Raw genomic sequence first — 18,750 nt, 5'->3', positions numbered from 1 at the left:
CCCAATGTTTGGAAAGTTCTTATTGTCCCCTTCCGATTTAGTCTTGGATCCTAAAAAATAATTGAAGAATCTAAAGTCATCAATTAATCATTTAAGACACAGACTTATGTAAATGTAACCTGAATTTATTATGCATTTCGTCTAGTCATAGAATGAGGCCATGGCAGCTTTCAAATTCGTGGCCATGGGTCATTTAATTTTCCAAAACATTGGAACATCGATAGACTGTATTTAACCAATATCTTTCGAATACATTACAAAACCATACCCGTTTGTTATTGAAAAAAAAACATAGATTTTAAGATTTCGCGTTCCATTCCAAACGAAAGATCAAGTTGTTAGGTACTCACTCAGGTTTTCTCTATTTTAATACTTACGTAACAGTGGTAGTAACCTGGACATGGGAACACCAACAAATGTAGACTTAGAAAAATCCTTTGGTCTGTAATCCTCTTCACTCATTGATCCTTGATTGACAAATGGTTTATTTAATTCGCCTGTCATTGAAATCAAATCTGTCCCATTACTTACTACAGGTTTGGCAAAAAATACTTTGCGAGAACTTGAATTTGTAAGATCCGATGCTTCATTAACTAAAGAGAATTTCATATCTCCGTTAGTCTCATCGACTTTCAAGAACTTTGACACTAAAACCTTTTTATCTGAACTGTTTTCCACCGTTGTTGTTTGATTAGTATCATCAGGCTTAGAAGTAGTAGTTTCGTCAATTTTAGTTTTAACATTTTGAATTTCATCAAATTGAATGTCAGCCATTGCCATCACTTTTGTGTCTGCTACAATATCATGTACAGTGGTAGTTGTTCGATTCGTTGTTGCTTGCACATCACTGCCAGTTACTTGTTGAAGTGATCTGAGCGCAGGAACAATTTTAGTTTCAACATTTTTAATTTCATCAAATAAAATGTCTTCCATTGCCCTCACTTTCGTGTCTACTACAATATCATATACAGTGGTAGTTGTTAGATTCAGTGTTGATTGCACATCTCTGCTAGTAGTTACTTGTTGAAGTGGTTTGAGCGCAGGACCAATTTTAGTTTCAACATTTTTAATTGCATCAAATAGAATGTCATCCATTGCTATCACTTTTGTGTCTGCTACAATATCATCTACAGTGGTAGTTGTTACATTCGTTGTTGATTGCACATCCCTGCTAATTACTTGTTGAAGTGGTCTGAGCGCAGGACCAATTATAGTTTTTACATTTTGAATTTCATCAAATTGAATGTCATCCATTGCTATCACTTTTGCGTCTGCTAAAATATCATCTACAGTGGTAGCTTTTAGATTCATTGGCGATTGCACATCACTGCTAGTTACTTGTTGAAGTGATATGAGCGCAGGAATAACTTTATCTTGAACATGTTTGTTATCTATAACAATATCCTTGCTTACCAGCTCTCTTAGTGATGGCAAAGGTCCATAATTCACTGCGAACATTGTATCTGCTGTTTTACTTTGTCTCTGAGGATTAAAGTCCATGTTTGGACTGTCTATATTTGCTACATCATATGAGAAACGGTCATCATATCCTAAAGGAGCACTGTCTCTAATAGCTTTAGTTAAATCATCCAAATTCTTCACCTCAGTAATATAAGTATCTGGAGATATAAACTCTTCTACTTGAGCAGTTACTATCTGTAAAATGAAATATTTTGTAAGCTGAATTCTCCTACAAATCAATTCTATAAAGCAATCCTTACCGCAGTTAAAGTAAAAGTTATGATTGCGTATTGCATTTTAATTTCAATTGCGGTTTTCCGAATGAGCGTCTGTTTACGAGCATTTTTAATGTCTGTACTGGATATGGTGGATGCAATTTAAGTGTTATTATTTATTGAGCCCGTTTCATTGACGACGTACTTATATCTCTACTACTCGTATTAAGTCCTGTTATGTTAACGTTGTTCCAACAAGTTCTCCATATATTGGTCGGTAAAAGTTTCATATGCTAACTTTATATCAATAGCACATTGAGAAGCCATTCAACTATAACTATTTAACTAAATTAAAGCCGCACCGACGCGATGCAATGTGCTCTTTCAGTTGATACGATACAAAAACTAAATTGCACTGAAGCATCGTATAGCGATAGACATAGTTACAATTTCTGTTATTTTATTTAGCACTAGCTTTCCGCTCGCGGCTTCGGCGCATGGAATTTTGTCTGTCAAAGAAATTTTTTATCGCGCGCGTCCCTGTTTCAAACTCCGGGATAAAAACCTCATCCTTGGTCCTGGTTCTTTCCCGAGACTCAAACTATCTCTATGCCAAATTTCATCCAAATCAGTTCAGTGGTTTAGGCGTGAAAGCAAGACAGACAGAGTTACTTTCGCATTTATAATATCACAGCGTATTTTAAATAACTAAACTAAAAATCACTGACTGCAAATTGGAATCAATGATTGATAGTTAATAAAATAGGTATTTGCTAAGCAAAAAGTGTCTCATTAGCGAACATTTTACTTTACGTAAGCAAAGAAGCGTAAGTAAAAGGCAATTCTGTTTTATTAGACGAAGCGCGGGATACGCCGATTCATCGACTCCAGTTACGCCCTTTCCATGTCTTTCGGGACGCTCTTTTAGTAGAGCACGTTGTGTCAACTGACTAGCTACACACATGTGAAAAATCCAGCCGAACTTTTTAAAATGTAGCAAAGGCATCCATCCGTACTGCCAAGTTAAAAAGCGTGACTTCGCGCGTAGGCGTCGACAGGCTTTTGTTTTAGAGTTAGCACAGAGAGTAAAACCCTGTAAAAAATAGAGATCCAAAAATAGTTTAGGGGTGTTGAATAAGTTGCTGATAAAGTCTCATTATAGCCTATAAGGAACTTATCTGTCAGATAAACATTTTGGTTTTACAAGAGACCTATAGATATTCCGGTAATAAAGTCACAGGTAATCAGAAAGCTTTTTTTTCCATAACGAGGAAGCTCTTGACCTGTATCTCACGTTAGATAGCGTATCAGGAACAATGTGTCCGGAAAAGTAGTGATCAAATTTTAAGAGCGTGTTCTATGGTCAGGGGGGTCATTCGATGACTCTTTTATAATGCGAACAGCTAGGGACTGGAATTCGCTGCCTGCTGCTGTCTTTCCTGAACACTGTAATCCGGGCCTTTTCAAGGCGAGAGTGAATAGGCACTTACAGGGCAGATATGTACCCTCCTAGACTGCATCTCACTTAACAAGGTGTGATTGTGGTCAAATACCTGCTCTGTCTTGCATAAAAAATAATTATACCATACTTTTATGTGAATTGATTCTCTCTTTGGTTCTTTTTGTTAAATCATAGAAATACCAATAATACGTGTAAAAATCTAAAGTTATGGACGATTGAATAGAGTTTTCAACAGGTAGTTAATTTCAATTAATTTAATGAACTCATTATTTTGCATATTTTAACCAAGTTTCGCAATTGAAATGTCTATTATTAGTCTGTTTTTAACCTTGTAAATAATATTTATAAATCTGTTTTTACAAGTGTCCGTTGAAACACATGCACAGGTGTGGGGTAATGGCGGTTAAGCCATGGATTATGCTGACACTCACACTGATGTGGGTGCAAATTTTATTGCTGTGTGTAGCCGTTTCAAAATATTTTGTTTTCAATCATGCTTTATAAGCCACCTAGTTATAAATTGATTTAGTAATTTTAACTATATGTAGAGCAAAGTTGTAGTAATCCTGTATTATCCGGATGGTTCTGGATTTATCCCCAGATAGTAAGAAAAATAGTTTGGTTACTTAGAATTGGAGCAGAGTATGTGTTGAAAATGACTGTGCGATAGATACGATATCGTAGGCTAAATTAATGATTCTAATTTTCAAAATAAGAGTTCTATAAAACCTTTATGTAGGTACTTATGTTTGTTGTTTTCGTTAAGTTTTAAAAGTAAAGTCGTTGCAGATTGATTTAGTTTTAAGGGGATTTTCTGAATAACAATATTTAAACCCGAAGCAATCAGCTGCGTCTCTATCTACCTACTGATTGACCGATAGGTAGGTAGGTAATATTTTTTTATGATGCCCCAGATTCACCCCTTTATTTCAGGTTAGAAAGGCTTTTTTACACACTGTTTACAAAATGAGTGTACTTAGCCTTACATGTCGGAGCCTAATAGACAGCACATCAGACTGTAAATTATTGCAAAATAGAACTTATCACTAGTACATAAGCCACAATGCTTATCTTAGCGTGCTATGTACAAAGCGGGTTTTTACACGCAGTTTACAAAATGAATGTACTTAGCCTTACAAACAGCATGATGTGCTTTATTGCAAAATAGAACTTTATTACAACTAAATAAGTCGCAATGTTTAGCTTGACGAGCCATCTCGAATAATGTCGGTTTTTTGGCGCGCCCGCAGCGCACTCGCGCGGTATCTATTCATCATTTAATTTACATTTGAACGCTCGACCGCGCCGCTGGATGCTACTGGCTAGTTTGGGAATGTTGTAAGCGCCCACTTCAACTGAAATTCATTAAAATAATTTTACTCTATACTTTAAAGTTTTAAAAAAGGGAAAGAGGGAAAAATGAAGAGAGATTAGTTTGACTCTCGTGTTCTGAATGTTGCGTATTTTAATTCTTACATAGGTAGGTACGTTAGAATTAAAATATTATACTAATGCCCGTTTTCACCATCAATCCCTAATTTTTAGGTGACCCCTATAGTAACAAATAACTGGAATTTTGTTGTCATAGGGGTCACTTAAAAATTAGGGATTGATGGTGAAAACGGGCGTTAATCTTTTAATTAGATAATTAAAAACATTAAGAAATAGATTATGTTCACAGAATTTTTTTACAAATAAGAAAAAAAGTTAGTGAGATTGTATTTTGTGACTATGTAAAAAGACCTTTGAATATGTAATGTAAAGTGCTTATTGTTTTCCCAACACATAATTGAGTGATTTTTTTATCTTCCTTCTTTTTTACTTATGGATTAATATGATGATTATTAACCAATTCATGAATATGTTCCGGATACACTTCAAACAAATAGCACCTCACACGTACCGCTTAGCGTCTTACGTCAGACGCAGTAATTTAAGCTGTACTAAACTGTGAGAAGATCTTGTTAGTTCAGTCGAAAGATATGTTGTTGCTTTGAGATCAGACACTGGACGTAAACTGTAGTAACTGCCCACAGAGTAGACGCAATAATGGTTAGTGTAAAATCTATCGTCATAAAAGTTTTGTTATAAAAAAAAATCATCATCATCATCATCATCATGTCAGCCATAGGACGTCCACTGCTGAACATAGGCCTCCCCTAATGCTTTCCACATTGATCGATTGGTAGCGGCCTACATCCAGCGCTTCCCTGCTACCTTCACGATGTCGTCGGTCCACCTTGTAGGTGGACGTCCCACGCTGCGCCTTCCGGTACGCGGCCTCCATTCCAGAACCTTGCTGCCCCATCGGCCGTCAGTTCTGCGCACTATGTGCCCTGCCCATTGCCACTTCAGCTTGCTAATCCGTCGGGCTATGTCAACGACTTTAGTTCGTTTACGGATTTCCTCATTTCTGATTCGATCTCGCAAAGAAACACCAAGCATAGCCCTCTCCATAGCACGCTGTGCAACTTTGAGCTTCTGTATAAGGCCTATAGTGAGAGGCCACGTTTCCGAGCCATAAGTTATCACTGGTAACACACATTGATTGTAGACTTTCGTCTTCAGGCATTGGGGTATTTTGGACGAAAAGATGTTACGTAGTTTCCCGAACGCTGCCCAGCCGAGTTGGATTCTACGATTGACCTCCTTCTCGAAATTGGACCTACCTAGCTGGATCGTTTGTCCGAGGTAGACATACTTGTCGACAATCTCGAGAATTGAGCTCCCAACTGAAACTGGGTAGGGCGCAACATGGATATTCGACATAAGCTTCGTTTTGTCCATAAATAAAAATAATCGCCATAAAAGTTTTGTTATCCAAATTGAGTTTATTATTCGATGTAACTTTAAGTTCAGAGTATTATTCAGCTACTTACAAATCATGAAAACTCAAAGAAAAAAATTAAGTTTATTAAAAAAATCTCTACATCTTTTCTTTTTACCCTTGATTTTACTTGATCTTTTTACCCTTGATTTTAAACAATTTGCTGTCAATAATAAACATATAGGTTTCACATAAAGCCTATCAATCGAGGAATTACAGTCGAAAAATTTTGAACACACTTCACATTTACCACATTCTCCTTTTGCACAATCTCAAATTCTGTGCTGTATACGTTTTTGTTTTACATGAATGTGTAAAATATTAGTTGAGAATCGATGGGAATGGGATTGTTTGAATCCGGACCGTTTTTGCACTAACATTTTCGTAGGCATTGGTTTTAGTCCAAATACTATTATACTATGTGCATTTTAATAGAGGAGAGCTGGCCAGCTTATGATTTTGCATGGTGGAAACGGGTGAAGTGTTATTTTTGTTTATTGTGAATCAAATGAATAATACCAGTAAGGGTTGATTTTTCAATCGTCGGATAACTTTTAACTGAAGAATAAGTTTGGTACATTGACAGTTAACAGAATATTAGACTAATTGTAATACAATTTTGTTGCAAAATTACACCTACTAATCATAATTCACAAACATTACTATGAGGTCTCACAGTGCACTTGGACGCACAGGGTGACAGACGAACCAATCAGAGAGCTATATTCAACGCTGTGCGTTCGATTTGCTGCTTCACTTAAGCAAGTAAATACGGGCGATAAAGACCTAAAAACAATCGAAAGTTACAGCGAGGACATTGTTTCTACTTCACCCCTACATCCATCCACGCTTCGCATTACGAAGCTAATTTTCCTCAAGCGACAGTCGTGAACTTAAACCCAACAATGTAAAGACAGCTTGTAGAAAATAAGTTTTAAAAGCTAACAAGTGCTCGTTAAAGCCGAGACCTAAGTGTGCTCAGAAATATTGAGCAAACGGATTATCCAGCTTCCCCTGAATATTGTGAATAGAGATGAAAGGAATAAATTATCTACGATAAGTTCAAAAGGTTTACAAAGAGGAACATGGGCGGATTGATGGTTATCACAACAATGGGTGCAAAGAACGATTTGAAACGAAACCATGGGTACAACAACAGAGATTAACGTGCAAGCCACGTAGTTTTATGTAAGTAAACTTACGTATATTATTAACTGTTGTTAGTGAGCAACAAGTTCAGGGTAAAGCTGACAAGTAATTTCAATGTGTACTCTAAAATTATGATTATATGCTATTTACACTCTACATCAATAAAAATGTCTTGACATTTCTGCATTTAGGCATTTTATTTGTCACTAAGCTCCAAAATCAAAAATTAACAAACGAAACTCAGAACTAGAGCCTCTGCTCTATTTGTGTACATAAAATTATAGTTTAATAATCAAATCATCAGTTGTTAGACATTAAAGTTTGGTATTAAAAGTTGACACCTACTTACATAATAATTGTATGCTATACTGTGCAGGACTGTTTATTATCCGGCTAGAAAACTGTACGGAACTGTCGGAGGCCAGATAACTGTGACTGGAGTAGAATAGCGGAGTGGGCTGTACGGATGCGGTGAAACGGAGAGCGGTGGACTGTAGACTCTAGAAGCTCCGCTGACGGTGTCTCCAATCGCTGCACTACTATACTAAATCGGTGGTGGATCGTTGCCACGTCTTCGTACCTCGTGGCTTCTATACTATGTGCGGTGTGACGCTATAAACGGTGAACACGGTGCGGTCGATGTCACACGCTGTAGGAGTCCGGTCTATACGGTATCCGAAGTCGCTATGCTATAACGGTGTCCGAGGTCTATGCTGTAGTCGTTGTACTATTCACTATCTTCACTATGCGCTCTTGAGACTCTTGAGTAGACTGTCTTGAGACTATTCTCTTCGGTTGACTTCAGAAGACTATTCACTTCGCTGTTGTCACTTTGCTTGCTTGTGGAAGACTATTCTCTTCGGTTGTTTAGAGAAGNTACCAAATCAAAGATTTTGATTACAATCATTATTTTATTGTAAACAATCCAGAATTCTTACGAATATAACCAAATATTAATTTTATAGCACATGAACTCAATTCCGATATTAATATCGGAATTCCGATATTGAGATCTAATATCGGAATTCAATATCGGAATTGAAAACCTTCCGATATTACATGCCCTACTATCAACATGAGATACAGTATTAAACAGAAATAAAAAATTAAGCCAAAGGTCTCTAGCTAACTGCTCCCACACAAACGATAACCACAGCATGCATAATATTATAATGTAAGCAACCCGTGAACTTTACACAATACAATAACATAATATACACTCGCGAGCAAAAGTATGGAATCACTTACATGAAGTTGTTTCCACGCGAACTTGTGTACTAACGAATTTGTTAGGAACAAAAAAAGTAGCACCATTTTAAAGATTAAACTTTTATCTTTAAATTGATACCAAANAGTACCTGGGCTAGGCGATTTAACGGAAATTAATAATTTTTATTGCGGATCTCTAAAATTTCAGTATTTGAAAGAATTAAAGATACACAATTGACCTGAACTAGGTACATCTTAAAGCTGTATAGCCTGACCAGGAACATAAAAACCCTCGCCATGTTGCGGAAAACTAATGGTACTAATTTCTTTTAATGGCAACAGTAACTGAAAACTTCATTCACATGTCACCATGCATGTCAGTCTATTGTTGTCAAAGTGTAAACAAACTTTATTTTAAATGTGTGCAATTNCTGTTGCTCCCGCCGGTACTGGAGTCTTCAATCTCCAGTTCTTCTCTTCTGTCGGTTCGCGTTGTCTGTTGACGTATTCTGTTGAACGCCGTTTGTATCTGTTACGTGATGTTTGGCGTGATTCGGACGATGTGCGGTTGTCGAACTTTCTACGTTTTTCCTCTGTTCTATTTTCACGCCACGAAGCCTCCCGCCGGTATGGAAGCTGCGATGACTCTCGCCGGTTTTGCGATGATGTTCGATTTCTAATAATCTTTGTTCTGAGGTCTCGATGAGCGCCTGACGGATTTCTATCGGCAATTTCATCGACGTGCGTAGGCGAAATTATTGCGTTCACTTTTTCGGTAGGCGTAACGGTTTCGTGGTGCAACAACTTATGGTGTGTCTTTCTGCACCCATTTACTTTGCACAGAATCCCTGGGCACCTATGTGCTCTGTTCCAGGGTTGAAGACAGCGGAAGCATAGGCGGTTCTGTTTTGCGATTTCCCAGCGGCCGCTGCTGTCGGCTCGTTTCATTCTGTAGCAGTCGGTGACGGAGTGGTTGCCGTCGCACACTGGGCACGACGATCTCTGTATTCTTCTTTTTTCTTCGATGTGGAAGACACGCTGGGTAGGCTGTGGTTTGCTGTGTCGGTGACAGTCTTCACTATAGATCGGTTCGGGAGCGGCGAATTTTGCACACTTCTCGGCTTCGTGCTCGATGAAGCAGTTAAACTTGATGAGGTCCGGTTCCTCTTCTGTGTGCTCCCAGGCGAAGTCGTACCAGCGGTAGCGAAGCGCCGGTGTAAGCTTCTCGGTAAGACTATGAACTATCTCGGGGTTATACAGGTAGTGTGTCCGCCCAAGTGCACGAAGAGTCGCTACGCTGTTCTGTATTCGGGTAGCGAACACACAAACCTGTTCCGGCGATTCGGTGAGTCTCTGTAGTCTCCTTAAATTTTCTATCTCGGACAGTGCGATCGAGTCCGGTCGGCCAAATCGCATTTCTAATGTGCGCATAATATCTTGCGCCTTCGCATTCACTATGAGCAAAGAGGTCACGGCTTCTTTTGCTCGTCCTGTAAGTGACCGCCGGAGTCTTGCGATATTTTCTATCTCGCTGAAAAAACTCGCTGTTTCGTTGTAAGCTGCTTTGAACGCGAGCCAATCGTAGTGCGCGCCACTGAAGTTCGGCAATTCTTCAATATACCGTGGCTGCTGTCCGGCGCGCGCTGCGGTTGCGATTGCTGTGGCGAGTTCTGTTAAATCTATAAACTGCTTCGATGACGTCGGCTGCGGTGCGGTGACGGTTACAGGTGATAGCGGTTGTAAGTCGCCATCTCCTTTCAAAGATGCCGAGTCATCGTCATCATCGGACTCCATCTCTATTAGTTTGCGGCGGGCGATGGCAAGCTCCAACTTTAGGCGGGCTATTTCAGCCTCCGCCTCGGCTAGTCGACGGGCGCAGTCGGTATGCGTGAGCGGTTCTCGCGGTGAAGCCGTCGAGTGCTGTTCTTCTCCGGTGACGTCTGTTACGGATGGAGGCTCCAAATGCATCAGTTCCTCCTGTGCGGTTACGGCAGACTGTGATGACGTCATGTCTTCTGGTGATGGCGTCATGGGCGGCGTAGCGGGCTGCGATGTTTTCGCCTTGCCTTTCCTGGATCTTGTCACAGGCATCTTCTATCGGTGCTGTACTATGCCACTTCACGAAGGCCGCTTCGGTGTTCTCGAAGGTTCTATGTCTTCGGGATACTTCGGTAGACAACGATCCGGCTCGAAGGACCAGAAAAATTGTGCAGGACTGTTTATTATCCGGCTAGAAAACTGTACGGAACTGTCGGAGCCAGATAACTGTGACTGGAGTAGAAGAGCGGAGTGGGCTGTACGGATGCGGTGAAACGGAGAGCGGTGGACTGTAGACTGTAGAAGCTCCGCTGACGGTGTCTCCAATCGCTGCACTACTATACTATAATCGGTGGTGGATCGTTGTCACGTCTTCGTACTTCGTGGCTTCTATAACTATGTGCGGTGTGACGCTATAAACGGTGAACACGGTGCGGTCGATGTCACACGCTGTAGGAGTCCGGTCAATACGGTATCCGAAGTCGCTATGCTATACGGTGTCCGAGGTCTATGCTGTAGTCGTTGTTCTATTCACTATCTTCACTATGCGCTCTTGAGACTCTTGCGTAGACTTTGCTGTACTATCGGAGACTATTCTCTTCGGTTGCTTGCTTGTAGAAGACTATTCTCTTCGGTTGTTTAGAGAAGACTATTCACTTCGCTGTTGTCACTTTGCTTGCTTGTGGAAGACTATACTTGGTTCGGCCCGGCAGCCTGTTTTTATATCGCTAAATCCCGCCTATTTTCTAGAATAATACGCGGTCCGCCCGTATTCGGGAATACGCAAGTACTTACTCGAACTCGCGGGAGTCGTAAACAAACTATGAGGCGTCCGGATATGAGCCTTATTGCGTATGCGCTACGGGCGGTTATCGCGGGCGCGCTTGCTATCGCTGTCCTTTGCGCACTCGCGCTGTCTCTGTCTTTTGATGTACTTGCCGAGCGCCGATGATTTATTACATATCTATAGCTATAGGCGCGTATATGTATTTACTGCGGTTTCTTTTGATATTTTTAGGGTTCCGCTCGGCCGATTTGTAGTCGTCCTGCACATATACAGTTCTTATCAAAAACCGTTTCCCAACTATCCACCTAATTTATCTTTTAGTCCTACTAGAACATGTAACAGCGCTAATAAACTCGTTGCCTAAATACTTAACGTGAATCATATAAAACCACTACATCGCAGGCTGGATCCCGTAGTTAGTAAAACTAATTAGCAAGTTCGCTCCCTCGTGGAGATTTTGTTAATGTGGTTATTTTTGCCGAACTTCCCCCCTGCGATTCCATACTCAATGGAGAAGTTTCGTGATGACGATAATGCTATATTAGATAGGGTGTAAGGGACAGGTTGCAAAAACTAAAACAATGAGATCATTGTCCGGAACTTAAATTAGTAGTCTGTTTGCGGAGAAAACAAATGAGAGCCTCGTATATTAATTCTTTCAGACACTGTTTACCATAATTCTACAGGTAAATAATAATAAATAAATTAAATGACATTAAAGTTTTAAAAAAGAAAAAAGAGTGAACCATCTAAGAAGAAGCCTATTACATACTTCTCAGAAGAATAATTTGAACTCACTGTTTGACAACCTAATGGAAGTATACAAAACCAAATCAAAATCAATTTATAATAAAAACACAATTCTTCTAAACCAATCCCTAAAACTTTCATTGTCATTGATCCCTAACCTAGAATACCAGATAGGGGTGACTGGGAGATTGTTGTGACATGGGTAGGTAGTATTTACAATCAGCAATCGTGGCTAAATAAAAAAATGGTACTATGACTCTCTATTCGAAGTAAATATAGCATGATCTATTGAGCTACATTGATGTTGTAACTACCCAGCAAGGTCACAACCAGCCCCAGTTCCTTACCCACCAGAAAGTCAAACTAAATGAGGAATGAAAGTTCAAAGTCGTATTGACACTAATAAACACACAATCCATTAACAAATTCAACCCGAACTAAACTAAGACCTCAGTTGCATCCGAACTAAATAAATACCGAACTTTCTCACACAGCGAGTGTCACAGGGAAATTAATGAAACAGCCCTCGGGTAAGTTTCATCCAGTTTCATCTAATTACGTGGAAAATTCTCAGGCAGGTCCGTGTATGTTGTTCCAGGTACATTCGAATATTTTGGTGCATGCAGCTTTAAGTGCGCTCGAGTTATGATTGGACGATCTCAGACGTTGGATTACTGTGGATTTTTGTCGTCGTCGTTTCAGCCAAATGACGTCCACTGCTGGACAAAGGCACAAAAGCCTCCGCCAAGGCTTTCCAAGGATTTCTAGGGTCTTTTAATTTAATAGACGTTCTTAATGCACTGGACACGGTGGACAGACGACATCATAAAGGAGCAGGAAGGCGCTGAATGCAGGCTGCCAACCAGCCAATTTGGAAATCATTAGGGAGGCTTAATTTCAGCAGTGGATGTCCATTGGCTGAAATGATGACGATGAAGATGAATGCAGACAGTTCAACTACTAAACAGTCACCCATAAAGTTACATCCTAAATCTAAATTAAGGAATTCTAGACTAAAATTCCTAATTAATCGAGAGGAAGGTCCACATTATTCCATAGTTTCCCTCCAGCCAGCCCTCGAGTTAAAAGTTCCCAAGATGTATGTATTTGCAACTAATGATGTATGTCATCCGAGTTTATTTTCCTTGGAATTTAAACTGCAACAACTTTAAATGAAGTTCTCTAGCTTTATTTACTTTAATGACATTTCTCGGTTGCATTATAAAGCGAATATTTAAGTTTCCAACACAAAAGATGGAGTTTTGTGTGCTCGGAATATGGAATTAAGAAGTAATGTGCTTTCTGGAATAAAATTGCGCTTCTATTGCATATTTTTACTACGAAAACTTGTTATAGTTCTGTCTTAATTGGAATTAAAGTTTAATGTCATGTTGTAGAATCGTAGTGGATATGGGAATAACGAATATTAACTTGTAGACATTAAAAATGTGTTAAAAAGAAAGTAGTGATAGTATATGACTATTTACTTACTCGTAATAGGTATCACCATTCACCAACCTACTGTTATACACCACAATTATTAATGAGGGGTTCCGTGCCCAATCCAGTAGGCCTAGGATGCGCGCCGCGACAAGGTTTTATCGATATCAATAAGATTTTATCATAGCTCACATCCTAGCCCGGCTGAATGGTCTAGTGCCCATCCCAGGATGTTACTACCGATAACTACACTACTACATGTCGATTGAAACTATAATATCGCAAAGAAAGTTTGAATCCAAAGCGATTTGTCTAATTGGATAGCATCTACAAAGGAGTTGCAAATTGAAGCAGTCTGGATAGGCAAAAACTGTCTTTACTTCAGAAGTGTCCGGTCTGCGTAGCTCGTCAGAATGTAATAGCTTTAATCTTTGAGGTGTCAGCGAAAAATTTTAATTATATTTCGCATAAAAAATGGCGAGAGTGAGGTTATTGAGATGTGGGTTCTGTAGGAATTTATTAGATTTTCTCTCATCTTAGGAACGAAGCTTTAATATAAATTACTTTTTCACCAGAAGCAGCTACTATGATAATGCTGAGAACCCAAGACTGTGATGATCATTAACTAGATACCTACCTTTTTCGGAAAAGTTTTACCAGGTATCTCAAGAAATGCTAAGAGATATTATTATACATTAAGGACAGTACTTTGTAAAACTTTGTCCCAGGAAATCTAGAGAATATAAGTTGGTTATCAATTTAGGTTCGTTATTTACTGTTTTGTACCTAACTTTAGGGAAGTAGTAAAGCACTACCACAGTACCACAATGTCTGTCACATAGATAGAGCCGGCCTTTCATGAGCGACAAGATGCAATCTTATCGAATATCGATTTTAGACGACAATGTATGTCTAAAATAGATTTATTACCGTGTTAAGATTATCTAGTATGGCACACGCTAGCAGGGTTGACCTGTAGACAATGTTATAGTCTCATACATGTACTGTATTTATTTGAGACTTTGCCATGACTAGGAAGGCATTTATTATCTTAACAAAGGTCATTAATATTTTTAGTCACTAATTATTAAATAAAATTAGTGTAAGTAATGTTGAACAACACTTGACTTTCATAAAGTTTCTGTTCTATTCTGCCTTCTAATTTCTCTAAAAATAGGTACATGAAAATATCATGTTTTTATTTCGTAAATATTTTTAGCTAATTGACCTCCAGACGGTTGGAGAGATTCGTTAAACATGTAATAAGTACGTACTTTTTGTATTAAGTTGTTACCAACTTAAATTAGTTTGAGATAGCTTTTGGCAAGTTAGGAATAGAAAATGTTTATGAAACTCAAACTACTTTCAAGTTAGTTACTTTTATTGCTTGTTTGATTACCTTGATGAGTTTTTTGATGTCTTAACTTTAGATTTATATTTATTTTTATATAAAAATGTATTTTAATATTCGAAAAGTTGACCCAGCAGAGTAGAATAGGACTACCAACCTACAAATACTTAGGCTGGGTTGCAACATCTTACTATAACTTTGACAAACGTCAAAAATCTGTCAAACTCCATACACAAAGCAACGGTTAATGTTAGTGTTACAGCTAAAATAAGGTGGTGGTGGTGCAACTCAGCCTTACTCTTACCATTTATCATCATCATCATTTCAGCTACAGGACTTTCACTGCTGAATATAGGTCTCCCCCAATGACTTCCAGAATGACCGGTTGGTAGTGGCCTGCATATTATAGCGCCTTCATGGAACCTTTATAAGGTTATCTGTCCACTGTGTTGATGTGCAGTGAAATAATATTGTCATCATTGAGAAAGTTCAGCAGTGTTTTAATGAATTTACAATAGCACAAAATTGCAACTCTGCACAGAGTCTAGAACCACTGCAATAAATTCGCAAACGGCCACGGATCCCTGAATCGCGATGGCGATGACTCCCTAATTGGAATTATCTCCTGCAAATTTGAGGCTTTGAATAATGAGGGGGCGCTAAGAGGATTGTTGCAGATCCCGCGGGCAGAGCGGGAACACCGGGAATGCGATTGAACGTCACGGGATAGCGTTGCAATTTTAGATTCACTTTTGCCACTGATCTCCACCGAATTCATTATAAGTAGAACTTACTTGATTATTTTAATTTTGAACACCCTGTAATTTAACGAGTGGAATAATGAAGAATTAAAGTAAAACTGGAATAAGCCCATCAGTTCTTTAGAAAGTACCAGTCTTTATTACTATTTAAATAAAATAAAAACATGTTATTTATTCTTCTCGATAAATCTCAGTAAATTGAAATTGAAAACTACATTTAAATTAGTTCACAAATTACTCGTAAAGGCACGTCTGGCTGAGTTGCACCACCTTTTAACCGTTGCTATAACGTTATCCCATGTTTTTATTGAGTTTGACAGACTTTTGACGTTTGTTATACTTATGTAGTTAAGTAAAATGGTGCAACCCAGCTTAAAAATAACAAAAGACAATCGGATTAAAACAAATTTCGCTTAGGAGTAAACTTATTTTTAGAAACCTCTGCAACAATTTTATCACGTAGGTTCTTACGCTTTTCAGTGTTGTTTTTTAGTACTTCGACCTTGCAAACTTTTTCATAATCCTCCAGCCACCACTTTCTTAGGTTTTTCACAGCTCTAAATGTCAAGGGCTCGTTGAGACGCTCGCACAGATTGCAAACGTCAGTGTCTTCAGGCGAGCGCTTGTATGTGTAGTAGTTATGCCACCTGAGAAATAAAAAAATACTTAATTTAATACGAAATTGTTAAAAGTCCATAGATAAAATTATATCAAGTCGCCCATAATGTAGAGCGCGATGTCAATTTAGAATACAATCTTTTCTAATAATATATTGTCTTGCAAAACTTCGAAGTCTAGCACCTCGTAACTGTAACCATAATTTATTTCCTCACCTCGAGGCGATAACAGTGTTGATATATTGTGACATACTTTAATTTACTTATTAACGCGTTACAGAGTACCTTAGGGGTATGATATATCAGTTATTAACAGATTCAGATTTTAGACAATTGCGTTGTTATAATACAGAGCTAAACAACTTACCGAAAATAATCCTCGTAAACTTGAGGATTGTTGATAGCCTTATGCATCATAGAAGCAACAATTCTAGGTTCATGCTCCCTTGCATTTATATACGAACCTGGGGGAAGGAATCTGGAATTCAATAACAAGTTTATTTCGTTCATTTCTATTCCCTTTTTCAAAAAGGATCTTATTTTTAAAGAAAGCTAAGAAACCTTAGCAAATAGTAATTTTTATGTTCGGTAGCTAGCTATTATTAAGAGTTACTTACCGTGAGTAGTTAGCGCCACCATAAACAATAGGAACAGTGTGATGATGCACAGCATACAGCAGCTTCTCAGTCACATAGTCCTCCGAGAGGGAATTCTCAAATGCCAGATAGAAGAAATATTCCTGCTCCACGATTTTCAGACAATCTGACAGCCGATCTTTGGTGCACTGCAATTTTCCACACCATCCAAATATGTCAACTTCCAACCCATACTTCCTTAGAGCAGCTTGCAACCTATCCACGTAATCCTCTCGCTTGCCCTTGGACTTGCAATGAGAGACAAACCAAGCTGCCGTCTTATTCTTCCCTTTTATGACCTTCATCACACTTTCTGGAGCAGGATCCATTGGGTCAACCCAATTCATGTCTACTTTTGGACCAACAACCGTACCATTTTTGTCCAGAACAGTAATGTATGACCATCGGATATCAGAGTCTAGTTTGTATGTCCAAGTGAGGTTGAAGTAGTTATCCCAACCCTTGTAGCATAAAGGATAGCTTGCTGCTGATTCCATTGCAACGAATACGAACTTCTGGTAAGGACTTCTGATTAGGGGATGGAAGTCCCAATTATTTTCGACGTCGAACAAAATAGCATCGAAGTGCCTGACGTCGGAGAGAAGACGCCTATCGGTCGTTAGATAGCAATTGACGAACGAGCAATTGGAATCAACGAAAACATTTTGGTGGTTCCTTTTCAACGGCGTCATATAATGCGCGTATGCATCAGTCCATTTCAGTATATACTTGTAATCGGTCGGTAGCCTGTCCAGTTTCTTGAAATGCAGATTCATCACTGAGGCCACTTGTTTTCGCCTTACCATTTCTCTTTGTAACAATTTGCTTGGTCTTGTATCGAGTATGTAGTCGATTTCGATTAACTCTAAGTGTCGTGTTAGGAAGACTGTTCGAATGAATTGGTATATTAATGCTGCGTACGCGCCTAGTATAACCGTCTTGATCAATCGTGACATGCTTGTATAATACTTTATCGGCTGTCGAGAGAGTGCCTTATACGTTGAGTTATGCTTTCTCAGAAATCGAGTCAGATGGTATTTTTCCCAGAAAGATTCTGTGCGTCTTGTTTGTTCCGTTAATGAAGAAGAATGCACGGTTCCGTAAACAGTTAACAGCACATCAGTCTACACAGTTTTGATGCAAAATCTAACTAATTGCAAACTACATAAGATCCATCATAGTTTCAAAATTGGGACGCCGTCGTCTGTTCATATGTAATGATGAAAGGTTGAATTTTAGTCAGAAAAGTCCTTTTAATCGACTTCATTTTACGACCGACAATTTTGTATGAATCTATGATGTTCTTATGGCGAAATAGGAGACGTAATAACGTTCTTTGATCTTCACTTAGACACAAACTTAGATGTCTTTAGATAAACCAAAATTAACAATATTCAAAATATTAGTGGAAAAGTGTAGATGTAGATTAAATTCGTACACATTTCAAAACTAAAATAATACCCCCATCGGCCGAGTGGTGTCGCCACTCGTCTATTTGCCGCCATTTGCATAGCAACCGCCGAGCCGGACACTCCGGACACACGCCGGACAAAGAGATTTTCATATTTAATTTTCTGTTTAGTATAATTGCCGACATATTTTCTCTTATGTCCAACGTTTTTAAGCTTATTTGCATACGTGGCTGATTTGGAATTAAATATTGTACTGAATTTCTGGAGTGTGCATTTTACAATTACTTTTGCGTACTTATTTTAATTTATTCCTGTTTGTGATTATTTTGTCCATTGTTTTCTTTCAGAAAGTAGGTAGGTACTAATCATCAAGCTCAAAAACATCTTCAAATCTGAAATGGTTGAACAAGAAAAAATATTTTCACGCTCTATATGCAGCTCTACTTTTGATTTCATTTTTAACCGACTTCATCAAAAGAAGGAGATACTTCTAACATTGCGTCACATCTTTCGACGGCCTTCTTTCCTGATTCGCTCATCAGACTACAAAACCGACTATGGTAGCTGGATCACATCTCGCTGAGGACAAATTGTGACGAGCAAGACCATGTACCCGAAGACTGTAGACGCAGAACCG

General features: G+C 38.7%; 1 protein-coding gene across 1 annotated transcript; it reads right to left on the bottom strand.

Moving 5' to 3' along the window:
- Window positions 1-10,703: 10,703 nt before the first annotated feature.
- Window positions 10,704-17,846, bottom strand: LOC114359348 (alpha-(1,3)-fucosyltransferase C). The gene is made up of 4 exons (XM_028313692.1): window positions 16,684-17,846; window positions 16,434-16,544; window positions 15,921-16,096; window positions 10,704-10,810 (listed from the first exon to the last, which is right to left on the bottom strand). Exons 1-4 carry the CDS (start codon window positions 17,655-17,657, stop codon window positions 10,704-10,706), a joined length of 1,368 nt encoding a protein of 455 aa, XP_028169493.1. The 5' UTR covers window positions 17,658-17,846.
- Between the last annotated feature and the right edge of the window lie 904 nt (window positions 17,847-18,750).

Source organism: Ostrinia furnacalis, unplaced genomic scaffold (assembly GCF_004193835.3).
Source record: "Ostrinia furnacalis isolate ACB-3 unplaced genomic scaffold, ASM419383v2 OfSCF4320, whole genome shotgun sequence".
NCBI lineage: Eukaryota > Metazoa > Arthropoda > Insecta > Lepidoptera > Crambidae > Ostrinia > Ostrinia furnacalis.
The sequence above is the reverse complement of the archived record's forward strand: the minus strand, read 5'-3'. Positions and strand labels throughout refer to the sequence as shown.